This window comes from Mobula hypostoma, chromosome 2, assembly GCF_963921235.1.
Source record: "Mobula hypostoma chromosome 2, sMobHyp1.1, whole genome shotgun sequence".
Classification (NCBI taxonomy): Eukaryota; Metazoa; Chordata; class Chondrichthyes; order Myliobatiformes; family Myliobatidae; genus Mobula; species Mobula hypostoma.
The window spans coordinates 196,413,525-196,426,831 of NC_086098.1; the positions used below are offsets into that span (position 1 = coordinate 196,413,525).

At 39.6% G+C, this 13,307-nt stretch overlaps 1 protein-coding gene across 1 annotated transcript in view; it reads right to left on the reverse strand.

Moving 5' to 3' along the window:
• The window catches only part of LOC134342784 (zinc finger protein 704-like), a 152,419-nt gene that overhangs the window by 16,229 nt on the left and 122,883 nt on the right, over window positions 1–13,307 (reverse strand). The window contains exons 4-6 of the mRNA XM_063041357.1: window positions 8,568–8,806; window positions 4,064–4,164; window positions 388–649 (exon numbers count right to left, since the gene is read on the reverse strand). Coding sequence (XP_062897427.1) covers window positions 388–649; window positions 4,064–4,164; window positions 8,568–8,806 — 602 coding nt within the window. The remainder of the gene's footprint in view (window positions 1–387; window positions 650–4,063; window positions 4,165–8,567; window positions 8,807–13,307) is intronic.

Below are 13,307 nucleotides of genomic sequence, written 5' to 3' on the forward strand. Positions count from 1 at the left end.
GAAATATGTGATAAAACTGGAAGATTCATGTGGAGATTTGTTCATTTCTGCTGCCTAACAGCCAATGATTACTGCACTATACGTTTTAAATGGGCAGTGGGAATCGGCAAATATTGAGTACATGTCTACAACTAATTATTATGATTTTGACTGATACTGCCTGAACAAATGCCTTCTAATTTGACAAGTATTCTTTCTCAAGCAGGTTTAAGGCAAAATAAAGCTCATTAGAAATATAGATATTCTTTTTTGAAATAAGGGTTAGTAAATTAGAAATGAGCCACCAAAGCCAAACTAAAGGCAATGAATCAGTAGCTTTGAGCTAAATAACACAACAGCGAGGATGACCAGGAGAGCTTAACATATTCACCATTTTTCATGATTTACCTGATAAGCATGGTCAGTGCGTACATGATACAAGTTGGTTGGGGCCGAACGACTCAAAGGAGTCACTAACTTTTCTTCACTCTTCACCAAAGCTGGATTTGAAGATCCAGAATCCACAGTTGGAAAAACAGGTGGCATTGTGGCAGTTGGAGACATTGGTGTAAGACTACTCAAACCATCCGTCAATGAATCAACATCTACATCAATCTCAGAGTAGTAGAAATCTTCTTCACCATCACAGTGGTCAGAGTCACCATTATGTCTGTAACAAGATATGCATTCTTACAAATGTTACAACACCCTTTGTCATCTATTGTCATAACGTTTGCTAAAAACAGCATATTCTCAATTGATGAGTTATTAATTATTGATTACAAAACCAACCTACCGTGCCGCAGAGATTTGCAAGTTTCAGTTTTCTAGACAATGTCTCAATACTACAAGAAATCAAGGATTTGATTTGGAGGAACAAATTTCTTTTTTCCCCACGATACTTCTAGCCACACATGCCTCCTTCTGCTACCCATTGTGTTTTCCCCTATTCTTTCTTCACCTTTCCTGCCTCTCACCTCCCTGCCTCCCTTCCCCCACTCCTTTATCTTTCCCCTTACTGGTTTTTCACCTGGAACCTACCAGCCTTCTCCTTCCCACCCTCCCTCCACCTTCTTTATAGGGCCTCTGCCCCTTCCCTCTTCAGTCTTGACGAAGGGTTCCGGCCCGAAACGTCGACCGATCTTTTCCACGGATGCTGCCCGACCTGCTGAGTTCCTCCAGCGTGTTGTGAGTGTAGCCACACATTTCATCTTGTATGTCCATGCAATTTTAAAAGCCTGCTGTGTCATGAATTACATTAAATTCTGCTCACCCTTCCACATTGTATCTGCTGATGCACAGTCAAGTACCTGCACCCCACTTAACTCCTCCTCTCACTCTGGCTAGTTTGCTAGAATTCCACCTTTCCATTCCTACTCCCTCCCAAGCCAGCCAATAGCTCTTTCATATTTTACATCTTGCTATGTTTAAATAATTCCTCAAAATCTTTAATCACAAATTCAGTTTTCATTTTGGCAACTCGATTCCCTCCGTTTTCTTATGAGATGCTTGATTAAAATTAAAGATTTCTCCAAAAATAGTTATCAAAACATGCCAACTGTAAATGATGGCAACATTGGCTACAAGACAAAACTGATCAAGACTCAGTCTTGAACACAAGCACAAACCAGGACTGATGTTTAATATGTAAATGAAATGTAAATCCTTCTATATTAAAAGGTTCAGAGGTAATGAAGTTCCTTGTCAAATTCTACCATTCTAGGACAACATTTAAAGTTCAGTGACAATTTATTTTAAAATACCACAGAAATACTTAACATCAATGCAACAGTAGATGCAATTATTAGTTTCTGAGGACATTATATGTACTTGATCTTTCAGGATCTTGCACCAGCAGTTTCCACATAATCCACAACATGAGCTTGATTTCCCTGTTTGTTTTTATGAATCAGGAGAGAGATGAATGAACTGGAAGTGCTAGCATTTCAGCAGATATTAGCCCCTTTAAAACAGCATAAAAGCACACCCCTCCCATGGCCTCATTTTGTATTCAGGATAAGTAATTACAGTATTTTGAGCAAATCTACACTACATATTTCTTTCATTATTATGAAGAAAAGGCTTTTTGATTAATATTCTAGATTACCAGAACTGAAAGACCTTCACTACAAATTAGGCAGTAACCAACTCGCTAAGCGTCTGGATTTACATGAAGACCAGACTACATAAAGATAGCAGATATCCTTCCTTAAAGAGAACATCAATGAACCAGATGCGGTTTCAGGAAAATATCAATCACATTGTGGTCATCATTACTGATGCCAGCTATGTATTCCATATTTATTTAATCAAGAGAATTTCAGTTCCTCAGTTTATATATGCTCACTGGCCACTTTATTAGGTATACCTATATACCAGCTCATTCCCGCAAATAGCTGATCAGCTAATCATGTGACAGCAACTCAATGCACAAAAGCATGCAGACATGGTCAAGAGATTCAGTTATTGTTCAGAATGGGGAAGAAATATGATCACAAGACAAAGGAGCAGAAGTAGGCCATTCGGCCCATCGAGTCTGCTCTGCCACTCCACCATGAGCTAAACTATTCTCCCATCTAGTTCCAATTTCTGGCTTTTTCCACATATCCCTTGATACCCTGACTAATTAGATACCTATCAATCTCCTCCTTAAACACCCTCAATGATCGGACCTCCACAGCTGTATGTGGCAACAAATTCCATAAATCCACGACCCTCTGGCTAAAAAAATTTCTCCTCATCTCTGTTTTAAATGGGTACCCACTAATTTTAAGACTGTGGCCTCTTGTCCTGGTCTCACTCACCAAGGGAAACAGCCTTTCCACATCTACTCTGTCCAACACTTTTAACATTCGAAATGCTTCTATGAGATCCCCTCTCATTCTTCTATATTCTAATGAATACAGTCCAAGAGCCGACAAACGCTCCTCATATGTTAGTCCCTGTATTTCAGGAATTATCCTCGTAAATCTTCTCTGAACACTCTCCAACATCAGTACATCCTTTCTAAGATAGGGGGCCCAAAACTGCATACAGTATTCCAAATGAGGACTCACCAGTGCCCCACAGAGCCTCACCAACACCTCCTTACTCTTATACACTATTCCTCTTGAAATGAATGCCAACATAGCATTCGCTTTCCTTACTGCCATTCCAACCTGGTGGTTAACCTTTATGGTATCCTGCACGAGGACCCCCAAGTCCCTTTGCACTTCTGATTTTTGAATTTTCTCCCCATTGAAATAATAAATATAATAATAAATATATAATAATAAATAATAAATTAAATAATAATGATTCAAGTAACTTTGACCTTGGAATGAGAGATGGTGCCAACAGAGTATCTCAGAAACTGTTGATCTCTTGGGATTTTCATGCACAACAGTCTTCAGTGTTTACAGAGAATGGTGTAAGAAACAAAAAACATCCTGTGAGTGACAGTTGCATGGGTGAAAACGCTTGTTGATCAGAGAGCTCAGAGGAGAATGGCCAGACTGGTTCAAGCTGACAGGAAGGTGACAGTAACTCAAATAACCACACGTTATAACAGTGGTGTGCAGAAAACCACACTGAGTTATACTCCTGTACTTAATAAAGTGGCCAGTGAGTGTATATAATTATGTCTCTCAGCATTAACTCCATGTCTGAATTGCTAGACCAGAAACTTAATGTCAACATATTCAAAATTAATTATAAGACAAACGATATAAAGAACCGCACTCCTCATAATATCTTAAAATGTTATAGTCCCAGTTACAAGATTCAATTATACAAGGATTATTTATTACAAGTACCTTGCGAGGCCTCACTGTATAATCTTTGAAAGTAGAAATGATAAAAAAATCACTTAGGCTCAAGCAAAAATCAATTTTAAAATGAATTCATGTTTTAGGAATGCATCAAATGAGTCTGGTTAAGAGTTTTTATTTGTAAATATAAAATGGGTTACTGAAAATGGTACAGAAGGCATGATACAGATATAATAATTGAAATCTTACTATCAGAAAAATGCAAGTATATAGTCACAGTTTAAAAGAGGCCATATCACAGCTTCTCATTTTAAATGCCAGTGATTCAAACCTACCCCAAGTGGAGTGTGCGTACATGTTTCTGTATCCCTGATGACGTACTTAGAACTTTCCCACAATTCTTCCACAAACATTTAAACATGACCTTCATGGAGTTCTGCAAGAATGGAACAGATGGAGCTAAGTGAACAAAGCACTGGTACTAAATTCCAACCAGGACCACGGGAAATTTCAGCAACGTTCACTTCTAGCAAAACAATGTCATTGGCCAGAGAATCATGATTAAAATAATGATACGGCTTTGTGGTGGAAGTCTTACAGAAGTTAGCCTACAGGAATATAAAAAGAAAGAAAAGCTCAATCAGGCTCAAACTGTTTCAGAAGTTCTTACTTTGACAACACAATCAGGAATTTTTTTTATGTGGTGCTATCGCTGGAAAAAGTTCAAGATCATTATTTAAGTACTTCAGTGGGTTTTCAATCTGAATTTCTCCAACATTTGGAGAGGCAAGATGAGCATAGTGGCTTTTATGCAGGCTCAATGAGACAATCGGCATCCTCAGATGAAAATAAGCCTCCAATCTTTAGAACTTCCTGTGGTATTATACATACTTTTGCAAGTCAATATTCACATACAGTTGCAGTCCAGACACCAGACACTATAGTATGCAGCTTTGCCGGCTGGATAATGATGAAGACCAGAGCTGGTGGCAGATAGGAAAGGCAGAGGCATTTGGCCAGTATGGAGCCCAATTCAATTTATAACCCTGAATCTGACACTAAATACAAGGAAAATCTTGCCTCACTTCTTACTTCCTGAGTACATGAGGCAACTTACTTAATGCAACATGGCTTGTTTTTGTAACTGTCAATTTTTACACCTTTGGTGGCATCATCCGAAACTCCACTGTGCTTGAATTTAACTACCACACCATCACACTGTTCAATTTAGAGGAATATAGTTATTCAATGGATGGGTTTTAATAAAGTCAAAAGCCTATGAATTTGTATAATAGGGCTGGAAGAAAGCGAGTATGTTAGGAAACAGTGCTCATGTTGCCCTCCAGGAAACAAGTCCAATTCTGTCTTGGTGCAGATTGTTTAATCACACCCTTCCTTAAGGACCACTACATATTAAAGAAAGCCAGATTCCAGAAATGCAGGGAAAGGACCGATACTCTACAAACAATTAATTCGTACAAAAGGTTTATTATTTCTTCAGCCCACATACAGCTGCAAGTACTTGATATTATATTTAAAATTTTAGATTCATCCAAATTTGGACAACACATAGAAATAGCCCATGCCAGAATTCTACAAAAGAGGAAACACAGTTCATACTACTCCACCTGCCAATGTTCTCAAACCAAACTTAAACAGGAGCATTTGCAAAATACAAGGCTCTCTAGAATTCTCCAAATGGGTCTCTGATGGGGGACTGTGGAAAATGGATGAGAAGAAAAATTGTGTGTGTAAGGAAAAGCATTACACGGCACCTTACTTAACTTGCACTGGATCCAGAACACATTGCTGTACAGTGCACAAAATTAAATACGGACATGGCTTCTGCCCAAAGCATCAATTTGAAGTTAATAAATATTGAGCATTACAATTTTAATGAAGTGTCTTTCCTTTGTTGAATATTTCTTTTTCTTTTTTACCTTTAGTCCTTACAAATCTTAGCTTTTATCCTTACAATGCTTTAGTGTTCAAAATTCTTAAGCTGTAATGTTTTAACCTCACCTATATAAAATAAGCTGAATAAAAACTAAAACAAAAAATTGCAATGAAAAATGCATTTAGACCATACTGACTCTTATTAATCTAGTCCCGGAAAAAGCAAAATAAGTCTCCTCCCTTTGCAAACAAAAGAGTTGTAAAACAAAATGAAAGACAACCAAAAAAACAACCGAGAAGAGATCAAGGTTTGTTCCGGAACAAGACTCTTTTGTGGTTGTTGTAGAGATTAATTGCTGGAGCAATTCCAGAATGCTAGCCCACAGTTAAACTTTCAGAGAAAACTAAACAAACCACACACACAAAAATGTGTACATGTAGAGATTCTTCAAAACCAACTTTAAAAAAAAACTTTAAGGGAGTTACTGATGCACATTTTACAAAGAAAACTGCACTGTAAATTGCATTGGCAATAGGTTAACAAAAGCAAGCGGAAATTCCCATCAAATTTTTCTAGCCACTACAGAATTGTGTAGCTGGATTAGGAAATGATAATAACATTGAGGGAAAAAGTAGCTCAAGTTCTGCCAAACGGCATCTCAACTTTCCCAAAAATAGAATAATTTAAATCACAGAGTAACTTGTCTTACATATCTTTTCAAGAATAGAACCTCATTTAAATTTCATATTTTAGAATACATCCAAGTGTAGTGTTTCCATTTTAAATTAAAATGACGCATGGTGTTTATGAGATATTTTGCAACAATGGGCATTCTTAAATGCATGAAGGATAAAACAAAGTTCTGCCATTGCTCTACTTATGCATATATTCAAATCCAGTCAGAAAAATGTTACTAATTTGATAAAGTTGCACTTCAGTCTATCTGAAAGCATTCTGGCAAGTAATAAGTTGCACCTATGGGGAAAAAATTTACAGTGAAGTTCTAGAACAGAATAATATGAAAACACCAACATCATCATGTATATTGCAACTATCAGTCTGCAACTGATAGTACATCACAAATAAAACTTTGTTAGCATATTTAAAAAAATAATTTACTATTCCTTGTAGATGAATAAAGTAATTACTTGTATTCATGCAGGAGGGCACATTAAGCCAGCCTTGCTACCTTTTCCAGTTTCCTAAATTACTTCATAGGTCTAAGAAATTTTGAGCCAATGGATCTTTGTTAGTGTAACACCTATTATATTTCTAAATGTATGCCAGCCTTGTTAACAAGTGCAATTTCAAAAGTACCTCAACTTTATCAAATGATAACATTTTAATAAAATGATCAGAAATCAAGTTTTGTAGTAAAACAGTAACACAATGTGCAACATTTGTGGATTTTGACAATCAAATCATGGAATACAAAATCACAGCCTTATTAACAAATTACTGCCATATATCGGTTATTCACTGACAGACATTTCCAGAACTCTACCTGCTACAATACAGCTGATGTAGGAATAACCTTTCTATATTGTGCTCAAAATCACTTCATCCAAATTTAATTTTCAAGTGACATCTTATTTGCTGAATAGTACACAATTTGACATCCCAACCCAAACTAATTTCACCATCTTCCTCCGCCTTAGTTCTGCACCTGTTCCTAGCATCACATTTGTGTTTAGATATTCTTTCGCAACAGTGGTAATCTGCAGCTATCACAACATCGGACTAAAGAACACTCTAATGCATCCCATCTTGCTTTGTTATGGAATTATAACTTCCCCATTTCACCCTCCATCCTACAAATCTTCCACCATGATGCTCTTTTTCAATTAATCTCTCACTCCCAGATTCTATGGACATTTTGCAACATTTAAGGCTCTAAGCAATTGCGATTTGTAACTAGAAGAGAGACAGTAATGATCCAAATTTGTTTAAGTTTTTGCATTGTACCAATCCAGAAACCTTGAAGGCAGAGTGAGTGAAGAAACCCTAGCAGCTGGAATTCCTCTTCATCCAAATGAATATATCCTCTACACTCAAAGTACTAAATTGGGATTGATGAAAGGCATCCAATTCAGTTGATTTTGGAGCAGATATAATATTTATCCAGGATTGCAAAACCATTATTAAGAGAATGAGAAAAAATACGAGTGAGCTCAAACTGGTCTAGCTATATAAACACTGTGGCTACCAGAGCAGGTCAAAGGCTAGGAATCCTGCAGCATATAACTCACCTCCCCACTCCCCAAAGCCTGTCAGCCCATTCACAAGGCTCAGGTGAGGAGTGTAATGGAATACTCACCACTCGCCTGGATGAGTGCAGCTCCATCAACACTCAAGAAGCTCGACACCATCCAGTACAAGGCAGCCCACTTGATTGGTACACCTTCCACAACCATCCAGTCCCTCCACCATCGACAAACTGTTGCAGCAGTGTGCACTACCTACAAGATGCACTGCAGCAACACACCAGAAGTTCCTAAGGCAGCACTTTCCAGGCCCACGTCCATCTACAAGGACGAGAACAGCAGAAACCTGGGGGCACCAGCACATGGAAATCCACATCCAAGTCACTCACCATCCTGACTTGGAAACATATCGCCATTCCTTCATTGTCACTGGGTCAAAAATCATGGAATTCCCTCCCTAACAGCACTGTGGGTGTACTTACACCTCAGGGACTGCAACGGTTCAAGACAGCTCCTTCTCAATGGCAACTAGGGATGGGCAATTAATGCTGGCTTAGCTGGTGTCACCCACATCCCATCAATGAATAAACAAAAAAAAAAGAAAACCACTCCGATGTCCATGTCGAGTCACTGAAAAAAAAATGTTGACTCAGTTAATGTAGGTAGGAATGATGTGGCTTTCAGATTCAAAACTAACCAGTGAGCAGAAATGGTTCAACAGTAAAAATTAAAACAAACCTTTCTTTTCCGAGGAGTAGGTTCTTCAAACAGGAAGTGAGATGCCTCTGGTTCATCAATGCCATCATCTGATTGTCCAGACAACGGGAAGGGTTTTGAGCCGTCAGTTGGTAATGGTGGTGAAGGTGTAGATGGATTGGAGTGGTCACTTGGAATGTCCCAACTCCAATTACCACTAGTAGTGCTGCTGCTATAGCTGACAGATAAAGTTGGCCCCTCCTTTGTTACTTTACAGTTATCTAGAAAGCAAACAAAGAATATGCCACATTGTAATGGGATATACAGAGAATACTGCAAAAATAAAAAGCAATATTTGAAATTTGCATACAATATTAAGTATATCAGAATATAAATGTGAAGTAATGAAAATCCTCTTATTTCTGTCCCATATGATGCTGTCAGATGATGTTTTACTCTGGCCAAGGTGGACAACTATCCATTCCAAGGATGCTATTTAGCAGACTTCTCAAAACTGTGCTTTTAAAAAAAAACCCAAAAGATAAATCCAGCTGCAACTTTCCCACCCCAATTGGGAATTTAGGAAGGAGACATTAGCAGAGTATGGAATGTCTTCCTAGCTGTAATGCTATACAATATGCCAGAAGACCTTGGGGAGTTTATTTTGTTTTCAAACTAATGGTTTCGTTAAAAAGACTCTCTGGAAAATGTATTTCTGCATATGACCATTTGTTAGAATAGCTTCTGGCAATGGACACCATTACCAAATTAAACTGATGGGTTTACAAGGAAATAAACTACAAGATGCTGGAGGAACTCATAAGGCCAGGCAATGGAAAGGAATAAACAGTTGAACCTTTGAGCGTAGACCCTTCATCAGGATTGAAAAGGAAGGGGGAAAGAATCCAGAGTAAGGTGGTGGGGGAATTGAAGCTGGCAGGTGACAGGTGAACCCAGGTGAGGGGGGAAGGTGGACGGGTGGGGGAGGTGAAAGGTGGAAGAAGTGGGAAGCTGATAACGGAGGAGTGTGGACCATGGGAGGAAGGGTACCAGAGGGAGGTGATAGGCAGGTGAAGAGTTTAATAATGCAACTAGGAATATGTTTTCACAAGCTGATTAATCATTAATGGGACAAAATCCATTGGGCTGAATGGCTTTTTAAAATTTATTTCTGCAATATAAACATGCATCACCAGCCACCTCAGACACACAGAAATGAAGCCATCCTTAACTCAAGGGACTTGTTTAGGATAAACGATAATATGTAATGTGGGTAGGGTTAGATTGATACACAGTCCTGGACATCAAGGTGGGTGACATAGTACACATTATAGAATGACTAAACAAACAATAATAGAATGACACATAGGAAAATTCTAATAGACTGCAGAAACATGGAAGATTAAAGAGTGATATTAAAGCAGTTATCGAGTTAGATTAAATTAGAAAAAAATTGAAATGAAGGGAGAGGTATATTTTCTGGTTGGTGTTGTTTGTTTAAATACTAAATGTCATTTGAAAATACTCTGTGTACAATACTTGTTAATGTGTTACCCGAGATGGCTGAATACCAGTAAGACATTAAGAATTCAGCCCATGTTCAATGCATACGATTGTATTTTACACCACTGCATTCTACCAATTAAACCTGGACATTTACAGTTGTCAAACTGCCTGATAGACCAATATCAGAATTAGAATCAGGTTTATTATCACCAGCATGTGATGTGCATTTTGTTAACTTAGCAGCAGCAGTTCAATGCAATACATAATCTAGCAGAGAGAAAAAATTAAGATATAATAATAATAAATTAACAAGTAAACCAATTACGTATATTGAATAGATTAAAAAACATGCAAAAACAGAAATACTGTATATTAAAAAAAAAGTGAAGTAGTGTTCAAAGCTTCAATGCCCATTTAGGAATCAGATGGCAGAGGGGAAGAAGCTGTTCCTGAATCACTGAGTGTGTGCCTTCAGGCTTCTGTATCTCCTACCTGATGGTAACAGTGAGAAAAGGACATGCCCTGGGTGCTGGAGGTCCTTAATACTGGACACTGCCTTTCTGAGGCACCGCTCCCTAAAGATGTCCTGGGTACTTTGTAGGCTAGTACCCAAGATGGAGCTGACTAGATTTATAACCTTCTGCAGCTTCTTTCAGTCCTGTGCAGTTGCCCCTCCATTCCAGACAGTGATGCAGCCTGTCAGAATGCTCTCCACGCTACAACTATAGAAGTCTAACCTTGGCGATGTAATGCTACAGCATACGTGGTCATATAAATGATATCTGTCAGATGCTATTGTGACGAAAGACCAAGTTATCAGAAGATTGATGCTGATGAGAGAGATAAGAGAGACAAATAGAGAAACGTTCAAAATGTTAATGAGAGAGCAGAGAGATTAACGAAAAGAGACACAGTCCCGAGTATTGACAGACCGGTTACTTTGAACCTGAACTGTTTGAAGTTTGAGGGACAGGCGATACCCCGCAGGGGGATAAAAGGAACAGGTTTTCTAAGGCAGACAGACACCACGAGATCACGAGACCCTGGAAGAGCGGTGTGCCCCCACAAGTTGGTGAGAGTTTGGAAGTCTGGTCGCGGGACCGACCATAGATGCACAGGGTGAAAAGGTATGATCGGCGGGAACCTGGTGTGTCCGCCCTTGCCTGGGTGCCGGGTTCACCGCGGAAGAATGAACGTATCTGGAAAGGAGGGGTCACAGTCGGTGACCTCAGAAGACATTAAAAGGGCTCGCGCCGAAAGCTAACTGCGAGGAACATCAAAGGTCTATCAATCGAAATGTGCATTTGCTCGCTCTCTCTCTCTCTCCAACGGCACAACAGCGATTACTGCAAACTGTACTCAGCTGAACTGACTTCTGCGTCACTTGAGACTGATCATTTTACCCCTAGACTGCGATAGAGCTTGATTGATTCCTATTATCCCAGTTCTGTGTACATGCGTGTTTTATCATTGCTAACCTGTTGCATTTATAACCTTATGATTAGAGTACTGTGTTACTTATTTCTTTAATAAAACTTTCTTAGTTCAAGTAATCCAGACTCCAACTAAGTGGTCCATTTCTGCTGGTTTGGCAACCCAGTTACGGGGTACGTAACACTATATAGCTATATGCTATATCTGCCAACTATACAATTGGACCAGGTCACTGTTTAATTCAGCAAGTTTTTACTGATGTACTAAGAATTCCCAAATCAGAATTCACTTGTCAAATCAGGTAGTTCACCACATCCTCAAACACTTGGTACTGTTGTAAGCCTGCCACACACATCTCACTTCCTGAGCACAGTACTAATTTTACTAATGCACTTCACTCTCCTACATAGATCAGTCACACAGCATTACAAAAAGCCTATGCCAACCAACAGGGACCAAACCATATTAATCCCATCTTCCAGCACCTGGCCTAAGCCGTCTTATGCCTTGATGACTCAAGTACTTGTCATAAAGTCGTAGTCACAGAGCACTACAGCACAGAAACAGGCCTTTTGGCCCATCCAGTCCATGCCGAACTATTAATCTGCCTAGTCCCATCGACATACATCTGGACCATAGCCCTCCATGTACCTTGCAAATTTGTCCAAAATGTTGAAATGAACGCCATATCCACAACTCGCACTAGCAGCCTGTTCCACACTTTCACCGTCCTTTGAGTGAAGAGGTTTCCCCTCATGGTTCACTTAAAATATTTACCTTTCACCCTTAACCCATGACCTCTAGCTGTAGCCTCACCCAACCCCAGAGGAAAAAGTCTTGATATCTATGCCCTCAGTTTTGTATACTTCTAACAAAGCTCCCTTTAATCTTCCACGTTCAAAGGAATAAAGTCCTAACTTATTCTACCTTTCCATATAACTCAGATCCTCAAGTCCTGGAAACATCCTTGTAAATTTTCTCTACACTCTTTTAGTCATATTTACATCTTTCCTGTAGATAGATGATCAAAAACGGACATAATACTCCAAATTAACCCTCACCAAAGTCTTACACAATTGCAACATAACATCCCATCTCCTGTCCTCAGTACGTTGATTTATGAAAGCCAGTGTGCCAAAAGCTTCCTTTACGACCCTATCTACCTGTGACGCTATTTTCAAGGAATTATGGATCTGTTCTCCCAGATCCCTCCGTTCTATCGCACTCCTCGGTGTCCTACCACTCACTGTGTAGGACCTACCCTGATTAGGCTACCTCCGGCCTATGGTCAGGCCACACTTGGATCCCCTCCAGTTCGCCTACCAGCCCCGACTAGGAGTTGAGGATGCCATCGCCTACCTGCTGACCCATGTCTACGCCCACCTGGACAAGCCAGCGAGTACTGTGAGAGTCATGTTTTTTGACTTCTCCAGTGCGTTCAACACCATCCACCCTGCTCTGCTGGGGGAGAAGCTGACAGCGATGCAGGTGGATGCTTCCCTGGTATCATGGATTCTTGATTACCTGACTGGCAGACCACAGTACGTGTGCTTGCAACACTGTGTGTCCGACAGAGTGATCAGCAGCACTGGGGCTCCACAGGGGACTGTCTTGTCTCCCTTTCTCTTCACCATTTACACCTCGGACTTCAACTACTGCACAGAGTCTTGTCAACTTCAGAAGTTTTCTGATGACTCTGCCATAGTTGGATGCATCAGCAAGGGAGATGAGGCTGAGTACAGGGCTACGGTAGGAAACTTTGTCACATGGTGTGAGCAGAATTATCTGCAGCTTAATGTGAAAAAGACAAAGGAGCTGGTGGTATACCTGAGGAGAGCTAAG